Raw genomic sequence first — 24674 nt, 5'->3', positions numbered from 1 at the left:
GACTGCTTCATGCTTCAGAGAACTAGTGTTCACAGGGAAGTTTTTCTTTTCTTTTGAGAATGAGACTATAACCTTACAACCTCTAATTCAGAAACTGGGGAGGGTTAATTCATTAAAAAAGGAAAGCATTTGGTTACATTTCTTTAGCAGCAAAACAGGCTATCTAGTCCTTTTCAGTCATAGCTTAGTCATATTTAAAATAATCAAACAACCCGTTTTAATTTGTATAATTCATCAGTCTAAAAGCTGGAGAGGAAACGAGACTTATTGTTTCAGTCTTTTTTTATACAACTCTTGCTATAGTGAACATTAACTAAATACAACACAATCTTCAAGTGTTAAGCTATATCTGTAAACTGGACACTTGCGATAATTCATTACAGATTTATTAAACGTCATGATTATGGGGTATAACTTTTATGGATAATATCAAACAAGAATAAATTTGAGGTTGTTTTTGCTAAGCTTTTTTCTAAGCTTTTTAACCATTTTAGAAGTAAAAGGCTTGAAGTTTTTGTTTGGTGTATGTAGTCTTTGTTCTAGTTTGAATGCCACCTACCTGTTTGTACTGCATTTTTTTCCTAGTAACTGGGGAAACCCTTCTGTTGGTGTCTGGTGTGCTAAATTAAGAGCAAAGATTTGTTTAGTTGTTCATTCTTCTTGCAGGTAAAGAAAGCCTTTTTTGCCTTGGTGGCAAATGGTGTGAGAGCAGCTCCACTGTGGGAAAGTAAAAAACAGAGTTTTGTAGGTGAGTAGTTCTAACATTAATCGGGATGACTTGAATTTCCAGGGTGCTTTACTATTGCAGAAGGTAGTCTGAGGCTAGCCATTGTCTAACATCCTAGAGTTATACTGACAAAGAGGGTTTCTTTTTCCTCCTTGTGACAAGTGAAATGTTCCCAGCTTTCATAGTGTTGCTGTGCTTTGAGAATCATGATTATTCTTTTAGGTCCTGACCTTTTGAAATTTGGTCTCAAATATGTGCATTTCACTGTATTTAAAAATAAAGGTAATGGTCACAAAAAAGGAAATTTGAAAATAGGAACTATAATAAGGAAGAATTTAATGTTACAGTAATATACATGCAATACGAGCATGTCTTTCTCTGCACGTTATCAGTAAGGTGCACTGAAAAATCTTTAAATACCGGAACTAATGTTGAATGCTACAGATATGTCCCATATTGGGAGAAAAACATCTATGTATTGCTTTTTTAAAAGTCATGTAATTAATTGCCACAACAATAACCTTCCAAAGTTAGATCTGTGTTGCAGTTAGAAAACAGGGTCTTAGTCACAGTTACAAATATTATTACTTGACCTGGAATGTAAATGGAGGATTCTTGGGAATGAATGGTAGCATCTTTACAAAGCATTTGTTAAAATACTTTAAATCCAAGGGGGGTGGAGCAGTAGTTTCATGCAATGTCATAGGAATGGTGTGTCTTTAATTTTCTGTCTGTAACTAAGCTCTAGTGATATAAAGCTGACCTCCAGATTAATTTTTCCCTTCCCCATTTCTTAGTTTCTTCAGTTTAGATGTAAGAGTAGTAAACAGTGGAGCAATTACATCTTCCCAAATTTAGAATTTGAAAGCTCAGAAAAGATTAGTGTTTCCAGGTAACTAAACTAATCATCAATACTATATTACATAGTTTGGTGTTGGTGGTTAAAATGTATATACTATGGATGTACTATCTCTTTTTTTAAAAAAAAGTCACATTTCAATACAGACATTGAGGATTACTGTGGAAATGATTATATGAAGTTCTTTAATAAGTAATATTCAATAAAATGGATTATACAGTTCCTTCATTTGAGTCTGAGAGTCTGCCTGACTTGGCAAGTACATAATGAGAATGTGTCTTATTTGAGAAGAAAATGGAAGGCAAGGATAAGTCTCCTATGCTTAAAGATGTTCTAAACCCCTGCTTTTCTTTCCATGCTTTTGGGGGTGGATGCAGTCTGGATTCAAGGTTTTCTTTGAGTCAGATTGAAAGAAGAGGAGAAGCACATAGGTTATAATTTTGAATATTGTTTCAGAAGTGTGTTTTTTATTCTGAAGTATTGTATCAATATGAAAGTGAATATACATAGTTTTGGAATTCCACTGTTGATTAGTCCAACACAAATAGTATGTTACATGGATTTAACGTTTATTAAATTACATACTGTGAATATAAATAGAGAAAGTAACTGGAAGTTCTATATGTTAAGTATATATCTGAAGAACCTTTTTTTACATATATATATATCACTTTTTACAGGAATGTTAACAATTACAGATTTCATTAACATACTGCATAGATACTATAAGTCTCCAATGGTAAGTATGATGTTAAGCTATACTTTTATCATTTGCCATACAATACAGAGACTGAAATATCAGACTGAAAGATTGATGTTGATTGTTACTATTATTTAAGTCCTTGGAAGCTTAGATATATCATGGGTATACTCACTGCGGGGTTTTTTTTGAAAGAAAAGATGGCATTGTGAGCAAGGTAATAGAATGGTATCTGGATACCTAGGTTCAGTTCCCAGCTTTAGCTATGAAGGTCCTATGAGCTTGGGCAGGTAACGCAATCTGTCTGCTTCAGTTATACATGTATAAACATGAGGAATTTCCTTAATGAGTACTACTATTTATTATGTTTTGTGTGGTGCTTACCATAATGATAGCCTTCATTTTGGATACGAGGCCCCGCTTAGTTTTGCAACTAATGAATAATGCATTTGGGATGAAGGACCTGGCTTAACACACTTACTAAAAACTAGATGCGATACAAAAAGTATGAAGGAAAATACTTGATTATTCATCACTGTATTTGTCTGTGTTCAGGTTGTTTCAAAGCACATATTTCAATAGCAATCAGAGCTCTATATAAATGGCAAACATCAACCAAAGAGCATTTGGGGAGGATGTCTAAGTTATGTGAAAAAGTTCATTGTATTTAAAAATCAAGTATGTAGCTATGTGTGGTTCACGTGTTTTATATAATCACCTTTGTCTCATAACTATGATAGAGCTATTCCAAAAGGAACGTGCAGTTAAGTGGAATGCTAGCTTACAGAGGCTTGAATGCATTAAAAGGTTACTCTGTTCTTGGAGTGATGGTGTAGAATAAACAAGTTAAACTAGTTAAATATATGCAAATATTTTAGTTACATGGCTGAGTTGCACAATCAGTTGGAGATCTGTTGACTTCAATTAACTGTAATTTAAAATTCCCATTGGCAGTCAGTTGATTAAATTCTCTAGCTTTCATGTTCATACAAACATTTACATCCCTTTCTTGTTCCTGTCAAATCACAATTCCCCCTCGACCAATTAAAACATACGTACTACGTTTTACTAGCTAAAAAATCAAGAACAGTGGGATGAAGCAGACATCTAATCTATTAGGCTTCTCAAAGCTCATGTTAATTTTTTAAATTATAGCGAAATTCTTTTCAGATGCCAATAGTGTGGTACACTGTCCTTTCTTCTTGTTAAAGAATTTTTCCCCTGGGGATTTACAAGAGGTGGTGGGAGAAGCAAATGAGAAGTAATTGCACACTGGTAACTTCCTTAAAATGGTTTCCATATTGTAATGACCCTCAACCTCAATACTACCAATTTTTCCATGTAACTTTACCTAAAGTCTGACTATTGTCACTCCTGTTTACATTGTCTAACATCCTATTCCATAGGTTGTGCTTAAAATAGCAGCACTAAGGAGAAATAGCTGAGAAGTGACATTTGACTTGAGTGATTGATGTGTTCTTCTATTTAAAAAAAAAAAAATAAAAAATTTGAAATAATGTTTCATCAGGGAATGCCCTAGTCTTAATAGGTAAAATTATGCTGAAAATATAGTTCTTAAGTCATTCTTTGTAAACCCATCAGAACACATACAGCGTGAAGCATGTCGCTGTTCATGTACTAGATAATATCTTTAAATGATTGAGAGGAACATCCAGGTAGTTTTTCCCTATAGTGTGGTCCAAGAACTAGGTTTAGCCTCATCTCATCAGCCTCTAAAGTGGTCTCCTATTCTGATCACTTCAGTAGATCTTCTGAACTGCACTCCACTGTCTTAACTGCCTTTTTTGTCAAGTGTCCTAAAAGATTATTTAACTTATATAGGTATCTCTTACGTCAGCCAAAAATGGTATATTTGAGTAGTCCAATTATAGTATATCAATTTAACATTCCTTTACACTCTTCAAAGGATGCTAATTCCAGAGAGTAATCTAAGTGTAGTCTCCTTCAGCTCAAAAATAAATGTCGTAGGCTTTGTGGAGACTTCGACCCTTCACCTATAAAGTCTTCAGCTTCTGCAGTGTTTGCAGAGGTACCTGACAGAAGACAGAAGTAAGGTATGACAGGCACCTTTGGCCTAGGCTATAGCAAGTGCAATTACTATTTCAAGTGGCTGGCTTGCAGCTTGATACCTTTAGAGAAAGGTAGCTTTCACAGCTGAAATCTTTTTAGAAAACCATCAGCAAGATGGAAGGAGCTGCTCTAGGGAGGTTATACAGTCTTTTGACAAAGAACTTAGTGAAATAGCTGCTAAACAGCTGGAAGTTGGTGACGTGACCATGTCTTTTTTGGTTTTATTTTGTTTTAAACTTTGAAGACTGGACTCTTGAGGGTGGCTTGATGTTACTGTGGATCTGATCCAATGATAAGCTGCCATCAAAAGGTGCAGACTTGCCGCATCCTTTGTCCAGTATCTTTGCCAGTTCTTTTTGTGAGCCAGTTAAGGAAGCTAAACCAGCAGAAAGCTAACATTTTTGTAACTTTTCTTTGCCTGTTTGGTTCCTGGGACCAGCTGAACACAGGTCAGATGAGCAACATTGCTGGCACAGGAGAAATGCTGAGAGCATGCATGGCTTAGATGCAGTGTCTGAAAATATTTGAAGAATGTAACATCAGTAAAAGATTAAACTTGGGGGGGGGGGGAGGCGCAGCGGAATACAATGTCAGTTCTTCTGATTGAACTCAGCCACTAAACCAAGTGTTCTTGCTTGTTTATAATCAAGTAACAGTAAAATTCATCTCTGTTAGCATTAAGGAGTCAAGTGATCAGGGTAAGTTTTTTACTGGTTTGGATGTGTGAGGAATCATCACAGGGTTTATGCTGCCATGATTGTTTTAAGGTGAGATAAATTACTGAGGAGATGTCTTTGAGTCTAAAAGAGATCTAGACTACAAACCTAGGCGGGTAAAAGATCTTTCCTGTCCCCTGAAATGATAGGTCCGGTATGGTACTCTGCATTGAGCAGGATTGCACCATTTCTTCTTGTTATTGCCAAGAAATGTTATTCTGGACTGTTCTTACTTTGTTAGATTGCCTGCAATGAAATGTAAAGAAATTATTCAGATATTTATAATATCATGAATGATGTTGGGTTTAAAATTAATACTTCACTCTAAACTTTCCATCTACCCATTGTAGGTTCAGATTTATGAATTGGAGGAGCACAAGATAGAAACCTGGAGGGGTAAGAATATTTACTACTTGGTTGATAATTTAATATGTTCTAATGCTTTTCACTATAGTGGATTTTTAATTAATCATAGATTTAGCTTGTCTCTCTCCACATACTTTTTAATGAAAGCAAAAATATTAAAAGGTTGTCCATTGGCTCCTGCTGCTTGTTTTTCTATCTGAAACAGTATGTGGACTGGGCTATATACTACTTTGCCACTCGCTTGTGATTAGTACCATCTTGCTCTTTAAGAAAAAAAAAAGAAACTGGAATAAGGCAGCATGTATGGCTGTAGAGTTGATAAATATATGTGGAATGGAAATGTATCTGAGCTAGGATGCAGAATGAAGAGATGACCCTATTTATTGCGTGAACTGATGGATGAGCAGCAAGCAATGCCTGAGTGAATTGCATGATGCAATTAGAAATTTATACAGCGTGCTGAGTGTAAACGGAAGTGCTGAATGTAGGGAGGAAGCTTTATGTTAAAAAATAGACTATATGCCTTGAAATAATACGTAGAAGTACTCCATGCAGCAGACCCCTCACAGAAAAGGAACTGGTAAAGAATTATTTGACGCTGTTGCAGTGACCCCTGGTGGTAATCAGTTTAGTCCTGCTTTTAAAACTTTAGGGTTTTTAATGTCACTATAGAGGAATGTGCATAAGTGGTAGAATAACTAAGGTAACTGTACATATTGCTGTCTTTCTTCCACTTAATTTTGTACGAATGGATTCATAAAATGCTTTCATAAAAAAGCTAATGTTTTCATATAAAGTGGTAATGGTCTATTAATTTTCTATACACAGAGCTTTATTTACAAGAGACATTTAAACCTTTAGTGAACATCTCCCCAGATGCAAGGTAGGATTCTACTTTTCAGTCTGCTTAACTTGAAATAAACTAACTCCATCTCAACACTGAATTTAAGACTTTATATAATAAGAAACAATTTATATTTTAAACTAGAGTACAATAATGAAGGACAGTCTTTTTATATAATCAAGAAGGTGTGGGAGTTGTTTTTATTGTGAGTGAGGACTTCTTTAAATTATTCAAAGAAGAGAATTTTTAGTTAAACTTTTGTCTTTTAGTAGTGTAACTGTTCTGGTAAATGAACTAGACATGGATCAAAATTAATTGCCCAAAAACATGCCAAAAAGGCAACATGATGACCGTTCAAACCAGCCTGCAAGTCATGTTCGTTTCACGAAAATCAAAAACTGTACAGAGCCTTTCAGCTGTCTTGTTCTCAGCAATCAGTAATTGAAAACTTACAGTACTTTTCAACACAAGTGACTTCCCTTAACTAAAAGAAAGACATTATCTGTGCGTTTTGTTCTGCTCTACTACTACTAGGTTGTGTTCCTTAAAATATAAATAACTGTCCTTTTCTTCTTGATGGAATTTGAAAGAAATAGTTTTTAAACTGCCATTATACATTATTTACCAAAGGTAACTTGAGAGAGAGCTTTAGCTGATCACTTAACAACTCAAGTACTACTTAATCACTGAACTGAAGAGCGGAGTTCTGATTCTTGCTTTCAGTTTGTGGAATAAGATTGCTTATGCCCTATTAAAGGAAACTGGTGAAGGGAGCTCTAGTGATTACCTCAAAGTAATGTTATACTGTATCCTCAGTTGAATCGCCATTAAGTCATGAATAAGTCCTTCAATTAAGTCATAAGGAATGTATTTTGAATGGTAGCTGGCTGCAAAGAATATTATTAAGACAACAAAGTAGTACAATTGCTTTCAGTCAAAGGTGCAACAAGAGAAGTATTGCAATAAAGAAGGTGCAGTAGGACATGTATGAAAGGATACAGCAAGTCAACTTAAGACCTGATCCAGAAATGGACTTGGGTTCTGTGATAATCAGACTGCAGCACTTAAGAGTAGTTAAATGCTTACTCGAGCAGTGGAATCTACAGTGCAATGGTGGGAATCTTGATTCCATGTATATCAAATGGGGATAGTTCATCCCTGTAATAGACTGAGAACATATCGTTTATTATGTATGGGAAGAAGTCTACTTCAGCAAGTAGGTGTTTATCAAATTTTACTAACTTTATTACTTACTAATTTATTGCAATTGGTGGTCAGCTGTTTTATTATAGTCTTACTAGGTCCAAGGAAAAAAAAAACTGTTACTTGCAAGAAGAGCAGGCTTGCACAGGTTGGAGTATTGCTAAATCATAGTCTGCAGCATCTGGAGGAATGTTTCAGATCTCCTGAGAATAACTTTTTGCCAATCCCCCATGATAATTCAGTGAAGTTCTAATTGTTTTGGCTTAATTGCATATATGTACTTATCCTAGAAAATGTTATAAAAGTTTGGCATTGAGATGCATTAAGTGCAAGAACACTGTTTTTCACTGTTTGTCTCTGAACAGAAATATTCATTCTGAGTACAGGGGAACTGTAAGCACAGCACTCACTGGGAAAACAATTTACACCTGTGAAGAAATATTTCTGCTATGTTTTCTACCATAAAAAGTCACTTTCCATCACATTTTCTTACTGGTTTTAGATGTTCATGAGCATATCATTGTTGATGTGTTTTACCAGGTGCAAAAGTTTAATTTGAAATCCCTTAACTTCTGTTTTCTATAACATTAAAGGTAATGCAAATAATTACTCATCATATGTACTTCATAGGAGTTTGTAAATATGTGTATATATTACTTGAAATTACTAGCTAGAACTCATCCATTTAAAAAAAAAATGTTTTTCTCCTCAGCCTTTTTGATGCTGTATATTCATTGATCAAAAACAAAATCCACAGATTGCCAGTTATAGATCCAGTCAGTGGAAATGCACTTTATATACTTACCCATAAAAGAATCCTCAAGTTCCTCCAGCTTTTTGTAAGTATTTAAAATTGCACTTTGCTTAACTGTTTTTTTTTTGTGCCCAGTAGACATCATCTTTAAGTAATTTAAGTTTTAGTATAGAAACTTTGTGATAAACTTCCATATTCATTGTCTCTGTCCATATCTTTCTTTGATAACAGAGAAATTAAAGCTTGATACAGGACCTGTACATTACCTTTACTTTGTTTTAGTCATCTAAAGAAACGTAAACACCAAGGACTTGTCTTGGCTATATGAGTAATTTGCTGTCCTTTCTGGAAGATTTTCTCAGGTTCAGAAGCTTGTTTACATGAAAAGAAAAATGAATTGTGTCCCAGAAACGAGATTATCATAGGCTACAGTGAATAACATTAGTCACAGGAATTAATAAGAGGCCAAACAAAGGAAGAAGAGTTCAAAATAAGCATTCAGTGTGTAGTATGTTTTGCTGTCTTCTTGCTGCAGTTTCAGTGGGTATGACCTAGCTTAGGATCCAAAGCTTTTAGTGATGGCTTACTCCAAAAATAAATGAGAAAAAAAATCAGTTACATAGTCTTAATTTAGCGTTGCTTTGAACAGAAGTAATGCGTCTAGATCTGAGCTTGTTTTGGCTTTATGTTAATCTAGTAGCAGATTACTGTAATCTGTAACAATCATTTGAAATCTGTAGATGGATGAGAGAATACAGATTTCGTGATTATATATACCAATCATGTGGAAACACAGTAGGTGTACAAGACATGGTAGGTGCAGAAAACTGCACTGTAAATAAATTCATTCTGACTTTCCTAGATGTCAGAGATGCCAAAGCCTGCCTTTATGAAGAAGAATCTGGATGAACTTGGAATAGGAACTTACCACAACATTGCCTTCATACATCCAGACACTCCTATCATTAAAGCCTTGAATATATTTGTAGAGAGAAGGATATCGGCATTACCTGTTGTGGATGAGTCAGGTGTGTGTTGGATCTTCTGTATACGAAAGTGTGGTAAAATAAATGGTGCTGAACCCTGGATTGATGGGTGGGGGGAGGAGAAAGAATTAAAAAAAAAAAAAAAGGCAAGGGGAGAAGGGGAATATAAAGAAATATTTGTGCAAGATATAGGTTGATAGGCTTGGAAGAACTTCATGGTTTGGTAGATTGTTTGGGGATTTTTCCCATTTTTCCTTCTTGACTTGTCTGTTTTCTTTCTGTGTAATTATAAGTTAACAAATGAAAGCAGGAAGCAAGAAGACTAATTTTGTATTTTAGGCATTTTATTAATTTTTGTTTCTCTTTTTAGGAAAAGTTGTAGATATTTATTCCAAATTTGATGTAATAGTAAGTATATCTCTTAAAGTCTACTAAATATTTTATATGCAGTTTTGTTCCTTAGGATTTAGTTAACAAACTGAATAAAACATTCAATTCACCCTGCACAGCATTTTTTATTATTATTTTTTATTTAAGCTATCCTTAGTAATACTACTTGCATATAGGCATCTACTGCTCTGGATGTTACCCAAAACTAGATCTGGCTGTACTCTTAAAAAAAGAGGGCATAGGGTTGTTTCTTTTCCCAGCTGCTGCCATTCCACAGTCTGTTTTCAAAAAGAATGCAAATTTCTCCATGCAGTCTGGGTACTTTGTATGACTTGACCTTCTCAGTGAATTGGCCCGTGCTTTTGTGTGAGTCTCTGGCTCCAAAGTATTGCATCTGTATTCCTTTTGGTTTAGATCTAATTCAGGCCACTGTTTCTGGTTTTCCCTCAGGAGTGCAGCAGTGTAGTCAGATTCATGCCATGGTTTGCCAACTTCAGAGAGCAAGGGCTCTTCCAGTCTTGTGGTCTTCAGAAACTGGAAAAAGATATTTAGGGTTTTTTTTATCCCTGACACACCCCCCCCCAGCTGTATGTACCTGCCTTCTAATTGGAACTTTTGATAGATACCTTATTTTTTTAGAGATTTAAGTGCCCAAATTGCTTGTTCCACCAGCCTGCTAGTGCTAATGAAGAATCCAGATGTCTGAAATGCTGTGTAGAATGCTTTCAGAAATATGGAGAACAGTCCTAAATGGAAATACTTTAAGCATATAAATATCTCTGGCTGCTTCTTTTTGTTCTTTGGGATTCTCTACTGTGTAAGATCCTGTTCTGCCATAAAAGCTGATCAGGGAATTGTAGTAGCTGTAGCAAAAGTGATCTAACATATGAAAGACAATGAAATTTCACAGTTGGTGGGTTCAGTGTTTCAATTTATCTTGTAACTGCATTAGACTTTGAGGCAGGACATGTTTCCTTTATTTGCCGGTTTTTTTCAGAAAGACACCAAAAGGAAGAGGGTTCCTTATGTTTTTCACTTCTTTTCTCATTTTAAGTGATGGGGCAACAAAAATTATAGGATTTTTCAAGATGCTGGATCATTTCTTTGGAAAAATTATGTACTGGGGTCAGGGAAAAAAACCACCACAAAGGCTTTAGGATATAACTGTTTGCTCCTAGCTAGTAACATGGGAAGGAGTTAGGGCATCTACTGATAATTTGAGATTTTCCTCCCATATACTAGTTTGCTTATTAAATGGGGCCGGGGGAAAGATGCTGTTCTTAAAAGATAATGACTGCTGAGGCTTCCAGGTTTTCATCAGTCTGCTTCAACCTGATTTTCAAGCTTTAAAAGAAGGAGGAAAAAAAAAGTATAATCTTATCTTCCAATAAACATAGAATTTGCAAGATTCAACTGGTGATATTTAACTTGAAACCATGCGGCTAATTGCTTACTTAAATCAGTGTTTTAAGCTATGCCTGTATATACAGCTGGTGAAGTTGATAGATTTCTTTCATTTTAATAGAGTTCTGAATTCATTTTCAGGTTCTTGACAGGAGAAACCTGGGAATGGTGTGATGGTATAGAAATAGCATTATATTACACTAGTTATTTTGTGTAGGGTGACTTCAGTTTGCAGAGGCTTTTTTATGTTCTCCTAGTGTCCTTCATTAGGAATTAATGAGTAAACCAAAACTGCTTGTATCTTCATGATCATCTCAAACCTATCTTGTCATGTTCAGTGTAATTCAATCCAAAAACTTGACCAATCACAGTATATTCTAGCCAAAAATTAATTTCATTTTATTGCTTGGTCCAGTGCTTTCATTTTAAAGGTCTGTCTTTGTTCGTCCTTCAGTGCTTTGGTACACAAAATCAAGAGGCCAGGAAATGCCAACACTTACCAAAATATCACTATGATTTTGCCTATAAAGAAAGCTTTAGCTGGTCTGGACAAAGTCCTCTTGCTACGAGCATGGTCGTCTTCTTAAAATTAAAGTTGAGAATGTCAGCTTTCAAACTCTTTTAATCTTCTTCCTTTTAGTGGTGGTGATAGGTTTTCATTTATATTATTTTTATAGTACTTATTAAAATACACATAGACACACACGCAAAAAAAATTGTTGTCAAATGGCAGTGCCAGCACAATCCAGGAGAGGGAGTTTGAGCCCACAAGTAAGAAAGGTGAAGAAAATCTCTAATTTGTTCTCTTAGCTCTCCACTAAGATCTACTTCATGGGTGGTGTTCAGAGCAGTTGGTGTCCTCCCCTATCTTATGAAAAACAAACAACAAAAAAATGTATATTCTTAAAGCATATTCTGTAAATTCTAAAATCTGTAGAACTTCATGTTTACATTTTCTACTCATGACAAAAGCAGGATAAGTGGCATCAAGCCAAATATCAGATAGCAAAGTAAGGAGACTTTCATTGGCCTAATGCATATCACAAAACAGTTTTATCAGTTAACCCAGTCTGTCATATGGTGTTTAACACAGTTGCATGCTTGACTGTTCCCAAAAACTGAAGCTGAAGAGCATCTGCTTTATTTAATATGTGACTTGGAATAGACTCAATTTACACCAGAAATGTGTATCTACTTGATGCCAAAATATTTGCTTTATTGAGTACTTTATTACTAAGTACTGAGATGTGTTATGTGCCTTGGGGTTTTTTTTGTTTCTTTTTCTTTTTTTTCCAGAATCTTGCTGCTGAAAAAACATATAATAACCTAGATATCACGGTGACGCAAGCCCTACAGCACCGTTCTCAGTATTTTGAAGGTGTTGTGAAGTGTAGTATGCTGGAAACACTGGAGACCATTGTGGATAGAATAGTGAAGGCTGAGGTGAGCTCGCTTTGTATTTTTCCCTTTACTGTAAGTTAAAAGTTGTATTACCAAACTAATAAACAGTAGAAATTTATTCTTTTCAAGTTATTTTGGTTACTTGTCGGAAGTATTTTTTTCATAACTACATGTGTTGGGTATTACTTTGCTTTATAGACTTAGATGATAGGTGCTTAGAGGGATGTGCAAAATATTGTACAGCACATCTGTAATAATAGTTGGTTATTTGCATTTCTGTTTTATGACATTTAACTGAACTGAATACAAAGCTGCTTTGAAAAAATCAAGTTTATTCAAAGCCTATCGTAAGTTTTTCAGAGAAATAATTCTTTAAATTCCAGCTTACGGCTAGAGTTGATTGGCATATTGTTCAGGAAATTTAATGGGTATAATTAATTAATGCATACGGAGTCCTGCACTGCTGTCATAGAAATACTGTGAAACAGGGTGTGATGGATCAACCCTGGCTGGACACCCGGTGCCCACCAAAGCTGTTCTATGACTCCTCCCCCCTCAGCTGGACAGGGGAGAGAAAATATAACAAAGGGCTTGTGGGTCGAGATAAGGACAGGGAGAGATCACTCAACCAATTATCATCACGGGCAAACCAGACTCAACTTGGGGAAAATTAATTTATTGCCAATCAACCAGAGTAGGGTAATGAGAAATAAAACCAAATCTCAGAACACCTTCCCTCCACCCCTCCCTTCTTCCCGGGCACAACTTCATTCCCAGATTCTCTAACGAGCCCCGCCAGTGGTGCAGGGGGATGGGGAATGGGAGTTACGGTCAGTTCATCACATGTTGTCTCTGCCATTTCATCCTCTTTAGGGGGAGGACTCCTCACACTCTTCCCATGCTCCAGTGTGGGGGCCCTCCCACAGGAGACAGTCCTCCACAAACTGCTCCAGCGTGGGTCCCTTCCACAGGCTGTAGTCCTTCAGGAGCACACTGCTCCAGTGTGGGTCCCCGATGGGGTCACAAGTCCTGCCAGAAAACCTGCTCCATGGGCTCTTCTCTCCACGGGACCACCGGTCCTGCCAGGAGCCTGCTCCAGTGGGGGTTCCCAAGGGGTCACAGCCTCTTTCGGGCGCCCACCTGCTCCTGCGTGGGGTCCTCCACAGGCTGCAGGTGGAGATCGGCTCCCCCATGGACCTCCCTGGGCTGCAGGGGGACAGCCTGCCTCACCATGGTCTTCCCCACGGGCTGCAGGAGAATCTCTGCTCTGGCGCCTGGAGCATCTCCTCCCCCTCCTTCTGCACTGATCTGGGGGTCTGCAGGGTTGGTTCTCTTACATGTTCTCACTCCTCTTCCCAGCTGCAGTTTCTGTGCCTGCTGCCACTTTTTTCCCCTTCTTAAATATGTTGTCACAGAGGTGCTACCACCATTGCTGATGGGCTCGGCCTTGGCTGGTGGCGGGTCCGTCTTGGAGCCAACTGGCCTTGGCTCTGTCAGACATAGGGGAAGCTTCTAGCAGCTTCTCACTGAAGTCATCCCTGTAACACCCCCCCCCGCCCCCGCTACCAAAACCTTGCCACACAGAGCCGATACACAGGGCCAGAAGATATATTCTTGTGAAGAATCCTTCACTAACTGCTCTTGTAAATTACTTATCTGTGTGCTTTCCATTCTTTTGGTACCGTTTTTCTTGTTTGTTGGTACTGGGAACTTTCTTATACATGGAGGTGAATGAGTATGTAGGTCTTCCTCCCCTGTTATGCCTTTCTGCAGAAGAAAACCAGTATTACCAGTTTCAGTTGTCTCCAAGGTGTGATCAACTCCATTTAGATGCTTCAACTTCTTCAATGACAAGATTTTTTTTTTTTAATCTTCAGGGCTGTAACCATACATACATTTGATATGAGCAAAACTTCTACTTTGTTAATAATCTGTTAGAACCTCCATTTAGCAATGTTTACTTGTAACTTTCTGCATCTGCTTGATTTTCTTCCTGAAATTGAATAATTTTAGTATTGCTGATATACAAATTTCAAATTTAGGTAATTTTATTACTATGTTAAGAAGCTTTAGACATTTGGGTTTTAAGAACAACTCCTACCCTTTGGTTCAGTCTAAACATAGCGTTGCAGATGGAGTGACACACTTCACTGATAAGAGAGAAGTAGCAATATGTTTATTGATATAAAACAGTGATTTAACAAAGTTTGACAGTAAATGTGACAGTGGTTTAAGAAGATTCAGTGGCAAGGTTCACTTGATACTTACTGCATAGAGGACAGGGTCAGACAAAACTGTCAGGGAGACCCTCCCGTTGAGTTATGAGGTTCAGAAAGGACCCCCTTGCTTTCTAAACTCCTTCTCAGGGAGGAGTTTAGGTGCAGCTGGATCCACTCCTAGTCTCAGACTTGGTCAGTGGTTTATGTCTAAAGCATTGTATATGCACAATCAATCCTTTATATCACTTAGCTAAGATTTCAAAGTTTAGCATGCCATTAATCACTGAGAATTTGTTGCAGCAAGGAATCTCTCCATCTCGAGGAGTAACCTTGAGAGGCATCCCTACGCACGGGGAGACCCTGGTGTCCTGCTGCTGTGCAGGAGAGCTCAATGTGCCCTGGGCTGTCCACTATTTAAGGAGTAAGATAATTGACTCATAGTCATACCGACTACAGATGTTAGCTTCTTCCAAATTTGGCTTGAGTTGGACATTGACCAGCACTGTGGTTAGGTGGGCGCATTGTTCAAATTAGCCCTTGGTTATTGTATTGTTATCTGTCTCCCCAAAAATCCACTTTGAGATGGATGCAGCCATCACAGCAGACACATCCACTGGTGATTATCACTTGATCAGGATTATGGGAAATACAGGTCCTGCTTGGGGGCGGGAGGGGGGGAAGCACACTGCCACACATAGTGAGATTATATGTCAAAATGAGTCAGTCAAAACTACAAGCTATTTTTAGCTGCCAGATGAGTGCTTGATCTTACTGGAAGTGAAACAATTGCATTGTCCATTTTTCTTGAATTCATTACACTGAGAGAATAATAAAATGATTAAATATGTGCATATACAAAAACTAATAATGCCATCTAAAATATCACAATATAGTTTCATCAAAAAGAAAACCAACAATATTTTCTTCCCCCCTCCCCCCCTTTTCTTTCCTCCCTGTATCAGGTGGGTATGACTGTTCAAATAATTCAGAGCTCCTCTTTCCTTGTATCTGACTAGCAATGAAGTGGTTGACCTCAACCATAAATTAACATATCTATTAAATCAAGACTGATAAAGCTTTCTTGCTGTCACCTCTGTGAGAAGATGAGAAAAATTCTTTTTACTTTCTTCACCATTATATCTGATTGTTTGAACTTAAGTGAATTCTCTCTCTTCACTATTTAGGTAAAAAGTAAACACGTAGCAGGCTCTCAGCTTTTGACAAACAACCTTTTTAGGATCGCTTACTTAGGAGCTGGTTCAGCTGTGAAGTTTAAGTTATACAGTTCTGTGCCCACTTGCAGTAGGCTTTGGTGCCAGCACTGGCATAAGGGCACTCTCCTGGTTCTGCAGTGGTCTTTCACTGCTGTAGCCTGCTCTGGCCAATGAGCCTCAGGATATAGGAGTATCCACCTACTTTCCCTACAGTTAGGACAAAAGTTTTGTACTTTAAAATATTTCCTAGAATAGATTTGTAAGGATCATTATTTTAAAATACAGTCTTACTGTTGATAAATCTTTCTTCCAAGTTGTGTCCATGTGTTTATTAACTCTACAGTGAGTTTGCACAGATAAGTTGAATTTTTTTTTTTCTGTCTTCATGCAAAATGAAGATTTTAAAACCAACCTGGCAGTCAGTTTCAATTGTGTAGCCCTGTGAGAAAAATTAGGTTAAACCCAACTTGGACATGTGAAGATATAACAAGTTTTAATGCTGTGCCCCTCTCTGAGAAAGTATTTTTCAGAAGGAAGCCTCATTTTATTACTGTATCTTATTTTTTGAGATCACAGGCTGAGTTGGGCAGAGCCTGTAAATTGGGGAAAAGTGTTTGATGTGAGTGCCACTTTTTGAGAGCAGAAGTATTTTAAAGACCTAGATCTTGGCTTAGCTGTCACTTCAAATCTGATTTTGTTGCCATGTCGGATAGCTGTGTGCTTTTGAAACATGTGCTAGTTTTCATTTATGTAGGGCAAGCATGTTTGTATTGCTGTGTGAGTTGGTATTGCTAACATTTTGAACCTTTTTTTTTTTTCTACTTGTCTTCATACTGCATTACTTTAAGATTTTGGTTTTCTTTGCTTCAGCTACTACTTTAAGTCAGGCAAATATATTTCAAAATATTTTCCCTGCTTGCAGGTTCATCGTTTAGTGGTAGTGAATGAAGCAGATAGCATTGTGGGTATCATCTCCCTTTCTGACATTCTACAAGCTTTGGTACTCACACCAGCAGGTATGGATGTTGCCTTCTGTCCTTTGCCATAAGTCATTTGGTAGTGTGTACACCCTACTGGTTTTAATCTATTTGGCAATGACAAACTTTTGATTTTCAACTTATGTAACTGTTTGATCATAGTTCTTAAATACACTTTTCATTTCACTTCAGGAAAAAGCTGACAAAATATTAACTGTCAGTCTTTTGTTCACTGAGGAATGCATGCAAAAGCTTCAGGAAAAAAAGAAAAAAAGGTCCTGATTAATGTTTTAACAGGAAAAACAGGATGAAGTTGAATGTTGTATGTATAGACAACATCTACAACAGGGTGCCTTCCCCACCTTCCTGAATTTTTGTGCTTTGGCCAAGTGCTCCTAGTGTGGATGTGGCTGTGCTTTCCACTAGCTCTGCAAAACCACCTCCTGGGAGCCCTGCAGTTGTCCAGCTACGCTGTGGGTTTTGATTGGCACAACTATGTCAGAGGCGGTACCCCAGATCACCAGAATTATTCCAGTAGAAATCTCTAGTGTATTACTAAACACGATCAGGTTCCTTTTAACAAGAGTATCCAATGATAGGTTTATTTCTGCTACTTTTATGTTGGTTGGTTGAGTGGGGTTGGTTTGGGTTTTTTTGTTGTTTTGGTTTTTTGTTGTTTTTTTTGTTGTTGTTGTTTTGCCCAAGTAACTAACATGCTTTGTGTTCTTAATTGTAACTTCACTTTGACCACATAAATGACTTCAGTGTCACAAGAAGTAAAGCAAAGCCCTCTTTTGGCTTTGTAAGGAAGACAAAAAACGTCTTGAAGATTACAATTTTGCTTCAAAAAAAACCCCTCAGACTAAACAAACAGAGCTGGCTACATCCTTCAAAAACGGAAGTCTAAATGTGAGCGTAACTGTGATCTCTTACTTGCACTGATAGATAACATGATAATGTAAATATCTTTCTCTGTATATTTAAAAAAAAAGTTAATGTAGCTTTTAAAATAATAAGGTTTCTCCTCTGAAAAGAAGTAATCGGTGATACTGCTGGAGGTATTATGTTAGTGCATCTGGTTCCTTTTACGGACCTGGAAGAGCAAGTAACCCAGCTTTCTGTGAAAGGTATGGATGAGAAATCAGCCCAAAGGCCTGGGTCAAATGGGCTTATTGCCTAGAAGGAGATGGAGGGACATATGTCCCTCCTAAGAGGGAGATGTAAAGACAGGCAGATGGTGCCTCTCCAGCCAGAGGACGTAGTTTCCCTCATGAGGAGGGTAGAAGGATCCAAGGAGAGTAGAACTTAATTGTTAATGGAGCAAAGTTTAGACAAAAAAGATGAATCTGGATACTGACAAACCAAGAGCTTTGTTATACTGGAATTACACGGACACTTAAGTTGCAACTCTTGTGAGCTGATATCAACAGTGCTCTGTAATTAAAAAGGGCAGTTCCTGCTCCCATACTCTGGACCATGTGCTTCTGGTGTTTAGTGTGTGGGCAGCACCCATGCTCATGAGATCCCTCTGTGAGCTGCTTTAACTCATTGATCAAACAGGAAACTGAGCCAGCAAAAAAGCTGCAGTTTTGTCAGTTTGGCACACTAAACTGACTCACAGAAGAGTCTAGTACTGAGTACAGGGGTTAGAGCAACAGAGGGGGCAGGATTATGCCACTGGAAGAGATGAGGTGAGGGAAGGCATTTTTTAGGAGCAGTTAGGCGTTATATTGCAGTTCCACAGGCAACTGCCCAATTTTAGATTGGGATTTGTCTCATGAAGTGAGGATGTCTGCAACGTAGATCTAGTTTGTAGAGTACAGAGTGTGACATACCTCTTAAAGTGGATGCGTAAGAACAACCAGATAAATCATGCCCTAAAAGTGTCCTTTTCTCTTCACAGACTAGAAAGGAAAATTTATCGACTGGCAGGAATTAAGACCAGCCTGCATTAGGGGCAAAAAGTATCGGTTGTGGTGTGAAAACTGGATGTATTTAATGAATCTTCCAGTGTTTGATTATACATTACAAGTAGTAACTCCAGGTTGCTGGCACGAGATTTTTGCTCTCTAGAGTTGGATGCTGAAGCCAAACTCACCATAGGGTTCAGCTGTTGCCCAGCATGTGGCTAGTTTGGGTACTTGGAGAAGAGGCTAGATGCGGTATAGTCCTGCTGAACAGGTCTCTTGGATCCCTGCTGTAAGCAAAATCTGCCTCTGAGCCAGGAAAAATGGGTCCATCAACAAAGTGTAGTTAAACTGAATTCTTATGTCGTTTGTTCTCAGGCAGGACTTCATTTTTTGAGGCTATTATGATGATTAAGCTTGGCTTCTAAGCTGATGGACAGGTTTGGGGTGTGGCTTTTTGGTTGGGGTTTTTTAAAATAAATTTTTGTGCTGGGGAGAATCTTCAAAGCCACTTTTTAGTAACTTCCCGGAAGAGTTACTTGGACTACCTTGCCAATGAAGTTCGAAGCAATAATGGTCTCAAGGCCTTCCTCATGTATGTTTTACATTAGCATTTAGCAATCCTGCAGTATGTTCTTTATAAATGGTGTCCAGTACTAAGACTCTGATAACATGGTCAGACACAGTTCCAGCATTCAGAATGAGCAGTGCTTTTCCGGAAGCCAAGTGCTATATGCATAAGGAAATCACGCATGCTTTCCTCTTCTGTTAACAGGTGCCAAACAAAAGGAGAATGAAAGTGAATGACTGCTGTGAATGTATACACGTTTGTAGGAGAACTTGAACAAAGTTTCTGGGTCAAGTTTGTCTCAAGAACAGTGACTGCAATAGAACAGAGCAGGATGGTTGAGAATGTGTATTGGGACTTAGTGATGGATGATGAGTCTATTCCCCCCAGTGATGTCGCAAAAAAAGCAGCATGACAAAAGCTTATGTTAAAATGTAGGCTTGTATTTCAAAATGTCTTCAAAACATTTGCTGGAAGACTTCACATGATGTCCTTCATTAAAATGCACTGTATTCTGAAACTTTTTCATTTTGTATTTGACAGAAGTCACTGGTCAGCAATGGATATATGTGACATAAGGCAAGTGTATGGCATATTCATATCATAGTGCCTTATGTCAAAATACAGCAATATGTCATCACTGTTGCCCATCACTGTCAAAGGAAGTATTGTGCTAAATGAGACACTGTATTTGAATGTGAAAGTCTTTAAACAAAACCAAATCAGTTTCAGTTCTCATTAGATTTGTCATAAAAGCTGTAATTTGAATATCGGTAGACTTCTTTAAAACTTCAATGACAGTTTTGTGTTAAATGTTGCATTCTGAACTGAGATGTAAAACAAGACTGATTTTAAAAACAGCTTTATTTATTTTTACTTTCATGACAATTTTTTACACATCTTTGGTGGATAGCTAAAATTTCACCATATCCATTAATAAACTGTTGATTGTTATACAAACAAGTGGTAGATTTTCTCATTATTTAAAACTGTTGCAGAAGCTGTGGCCCGTTGATCAGTCCGTATCACTTGAGTTGAAGATTCCAGAAGCATGGATTGAAAATGCTCTGTCCTGTAACACCCAGGCACCATGGAGGAAATGAGGTGCCAGGGAACAGTATTTTCATCTGTATTAAAGTGTAAAACGATGTTTGTACAACAAAACCGAAACTTTTTATTGTATATGATTTGTACAGAAGTGGAGAAGTGAGGAAAGCTGTGGGGTATTTGCTCATGTAAATGTACTGTAAAGTTTGAAGATGAGACTTTTATAATTGTAGATTCTTGTAGATGGAAGAAATTAAACCCTACAACATCAGTTTGTTTTCAGCGGTTCTTGCCAAGTTCTTTTGCATGTATAAATGTACGTGCATTTTGATTAGTGTAAACTAAGTGTAGAAGCATTTAAAGGTGGCTTATGCTAATGAAATAATGCAGGCAGTACTACTTCTTACTGTGTTTCCACCCTGAATACTGTACTGGAATAATGCAGCAAATTGCTCCATTATTTTTCCATTTATAAACATTGAGGTAAAAGGTTAACAGTTTTGTTTGCTTTTATAAAATGTGAGATGTTTAATAGTAATCAAAACCCCATTCTTTAGAACTTTTTCACTTTCAGTAAGAATTTAAATTTTGAACTAAATATTTGAAAATTTTCTTCTTACTGGTATCTTTCATGTATAAAAATATTCCTGTAGTATGTAATGGAAACTGTTCTCTTAGACTTTATCTCTATTTATTTCTTACTCTGTGAAAAATATTGTCAAATCTTCTCCAGCACCTTTTCTGACTAGGTAAATACCAACTCTGTTCCCTGCAATTTGGATGGTATTGAATTGAAGTAGCTGGTTTGGCCTAACAACAGCAACCTTAGGGTCTGGTGCCGATTGCTGCCATCAGAGGTGACATCAGCACAGCTCTGATATTTCTTTGTTGGGGAGATGGAGTGATAGAAACTAAAAATAGTGGCTCTCGTTCTTTGTGGGGTGTGTGGAGGGGATAATTTGTGGTAGATGAGAACTTTGTATTAAGGGTAAGTGGTCGGCAGTACTACCTGCAAATGCCACCCAAGCCCCACAGATTGCAACGTTGGGAAAGCCCGGACAGGGCTCCAGCACCTGCACTGTGGCCTCCTCTAGGAGATGGGATGCCAGGGAGTTTCTTAAATGCATCACAGGATCTCTCTACCTATCACTATATATGCATGAGCATATTCTTCAGCCCTATATTCAAGGGATTTTTGAGATAAGGGTTAAACCAGTGGTAGGTACTTCTTTATATATTTTTTTTTAGCACAAAGCCTTTTGGCCCTGTTCCATGCAGACAGCTTTGGGCCTGTCTGCACAAATTAGTATGCAGAAAGCCAGAATGAATTTGCAGTTTTTGAACAACCATGTACAGACTTCCTATTTTAACATTATTACAAGTGCTGTTGATGTGCTGTGGACACAGGACTAGCAAAATCATAGAAAGCAGCCTCCTCAGTGATGCACAACTGTATTTAGAGAATTTCCACCCTTTCTGGAATTCAGTTCTGAGCTTTGAATTTGTGAGAAGTAGAATTGCAGTGGTAACTCCACAAGCATGAATAAACAGCAGTGCTCTCAAAAAGGCACTCTGCTTGTACTGGCACAAGTACCAGTGCTGATGCAGTAAACACAACTAAAGAAATCGCGTCATTTGTAATACAGATCAGTTTACTACAGAGCTAGAAAAATGCTTGTTCCAGCACCAGGGAGGGACAGGAGTAAGTAAATGAGGGCAGAGAACTGAGGGGTGACTCAGCAGCACTGCTGCATGTACCAGATTAAAGTGACAGTGCAACTAAAGCTTTGACCTAGGACTTTGCATGGCTTGCGAGAGGCCTCAGCCATGAGAAAGAATGAATAAAACATCATTAAACTCAAGTCCTTTTACATTTTTCTCCTTTGGACAGGCAGCAAGCAGTACCTATAGATCTGAGACCACAGGACTGGCTCCAGGCGCTCCCTTTCTTTCCCCAGACAGGAGCACACTGCAAATGGAGATGGCAGTAAGCTTCCCCAGTGACTCTGCTGAAAGCCTGTTCAATAGCGTAGATATCTGTCCTGAGGGTGTGAGACACTGCAGAAATGGATTCTATTTCAACCAGCAGGACTGTAAAACACGTGATTGATTCCTGTGCTTCCCAGTGCGTTTCCTTGCCCAGCAAGAGAGGTCTGTGAAAGATAATTATTCTAAAAGGCTTCTTGGTCTAGGAAGGGAGGAGATTAAGTCTGGGTTTTACCTACTCTGGGTATTTTTAGCTGTTTAGGTGTAAGAAAACTTTTCTTAGTGGACTTCAGCCCTCCATATTTTCCAGTATCTAAACGTGCTCTGAACTAATTTAGGAAAAATCACGCTTTGCTGGCATTGATCGCTTGACTGATGAAAACATTTTGCTGTTTTACTTCTGGAATCCTTCTAGTTAGAAGGTCTGAGATCTTTAAGTCCTCCCCCCCCGATAGTATTTGCTGTTTGCTAGGAATTGAACTACAATTGTTCCATATCCAAGGCCTATTCATCATCTTTTTACTAAGGAATATTATTCTGCTGGGAAAGTTTGGGTAACACAGAAAGAACCAGCCTCACTTTCTGAGGCCTGAGCTCTTGTCCTCACAGCAGACAAGAGGAATCTGACTGAAGTGGTTCCAAGGCTACGCATTGCTTTGAGAACACTCCTTGCCATCTTTGGAGAGAGCACAGGGTAAGTTGGGAGTCTTTCAGTTTTGTTCCAACTGGAAGTGAAACGACATGTGCTTAATGCTGTCACACAGCAGGCTCTTGAACCGTTCGTACTGAGCTCTCCAGTCACTTTCAGAAGTAACCAGTTTACTTCCAAAGTTTTTATGAACTTTCACCCCTTATGCTCCCATATTGAATGCTTATTAGGGGCAATTTCCAGAGGAAAGCGTCATCCTGAATAATTTAATACTACCCTTGTACCCACATAATGCATTTATGCAAAAAGAACGTTCTGCAGACGCTGCTCTTTACTCTTAACTTCAGGTCTTAATTTAAATGTGGTTTTGAAAGTCACTTTCTTAGTACCCATTTGTTCCATGATGATGGCAGTCAGACCTGTTCCCACTGAAGTGAATGGGAACAGGAGGTGACCTACACTTGTACATCAAACCCATTCCTTCAGAAAAGAAGTGTCTATAGAGTGCATCCCTGCCAGCTGCGTACCTGGTCCTGTATGGCATAAGCCTGTGATGTCAGTAGCCGCTGTGAACCTAATTAGTTCCTTAATTTGCTTCTACTAACATTTTGCCAGTGTTTCTATCTGAATATTGCAAAGTACTATTGTTGTGAAAATGCAGGAGGGAGTAGGAACAAGTGTAAGGTTGAACTGAACATACTTTGTAACCTCTGTGGGCAGCAAAGTCTATGCTGTACATGTGGAAGCATGCCCACTGCAAACACTGGACACACTTCAAAAAAACTCCTCGGGAAGGTCCTGATTTGCCAAAGGACAGAGCACGTAATGATACTGGTAATTGCTGTTACAGGAATTGAATGTGCAAGTCAGAGCTGTTCTGTATTTGGAATCTGAGGAGCAGTGTTCATGGGTTTGTATGTACTGTATTATCATAAAAATACTTGACTGTTGAGTTACGTTTACTACATGAAATTCATCATGGTTTTTCCTCCATCACAGAAAAGCAGATACAGGCAACAAAAGACAGACACGTTCCATTTTTGCAGCCTCCCTCAATGTCTGTTCCTGATCTCGCTGCACACACATACTCTATTGGTGCTTGCAGTTCTCCATCTGGTATTTTCTCTTTCAGAACCTAGGCTGTACCTGATGCGCTGCATTCATTGACCATGTCTGTTGTTAACTCATTTACAATAAAATTAATGTAATTTATCATCTAAACTGATACAAAGGCTGCATTTGATTTGAAGGAGTATCTGGTGAAGCGAGACATAAAGCAGGCCTGGAGTACAGCCAGTGCATAGGTGCGTGGTGTACGTCACTTGTCCCAAAGTTCTCCGAACTCCTTTGTAGTTCACAGCACAGCTTGCAAACACTGTAGAAATGAAGAAGCTGGAGTAGGACCAGGGAATGCACAGACAAAGCCCTAATCCCTAATGCTACTGCTGCTACGGAACACTGCACGGTGAAATCACAACCTGAAGGTTACACTTAAGATTATGGGAGGGGGAGAGAACTTCAGCAAAGGGCCACTTAGTGTGTGAAGCTGTTCAGCCCCAAGTATATAAACAGCAGGAGTCCAAGTTTAACGCACAATGCCCTGATTAGATTTTCACAGCTGAAGGTGTGCTCTCCCTCTGCGCCAGAGCACTCCAGAAGCGTTGAA

At 38.2% G+C, this 24674-nt stretch overlaps 1 protein-coding gene across 12 annotated transcripts in view; it reads left to right on the top strand.

Annotated features, from left to right (window-relative positions):
- PRKAG2 (protein kinase AMP-activated non-catalytic subunit gamma 2) overlaps window positions 1-20644 on the top strand; it is a 225238-nt gene extending 204594 nt beyond the window's left edge. For 10 of the 12 annotated variants that reach the window (XR_012652790.1, XR_012652792.1, XR_012652793.1 and 7 more), the window contains 11 exons: window positions 667-748; window positions 2267-2325; window positions 5444-5489; window positions 6288-6342; window positions 8219-8345; window positions 9123-9288; window positions 9617-9654; window positions 12337-12483; window positions 16797-16890; window positions 17617-17760; window positions 19534-20644. Coding sequence is in view for 2 of the 12 variants with exons in the window: in XM_075045175.1 (XP_074901276.1) it covers window positions 667-748; window positions 2267-2325; window positions 5444-5489; window positions 6288-6342; window positions 8219-8345; window positions 9123-9288; window positions 9617-9654; window positions 12337-12483; window positions 16797-16890; window positions 19534-19565 (846 nt within the window). In the remaining 10 variants the exon portion in view is untranslated. The remainder of the gene's footprint in view (window positions 1-666; window positions 749-2266; window positions 2326-5443; window positions 5490-6287; window positions 6343-8218; window positions 8346-9122; window positions 9289-9616; window positions 9655-12336; window positions 12484-16796; window positions 16891-17616; window positions 17761-19533) is intronic. The other 2 variants (XM_075045175.1, XM_075045194.1) reach the window with 1 other exon arrangement.
- The last annotated feature ends 4030 nt before the right edge of the window (window positions 20645-24674 follow it).

Source organism: Buteo buteo, chromosome 2 (genome assembly GCF_964188355.1).
Source record: "Buteo buteo chromosome 2, bButBut1.hap1.1, whole genome shotgun sequence".
NCBI lineage: Eukaryota > Metazoa > Chordata > Aves > Accipitriformes > Accipitridae > Buteo > Buteo buteo.
The sequence above is the reverse complement of the archived record's forward strand: the minus strand, read 5'-3'. Positions and strand labels throughout refer to the sequence as shown.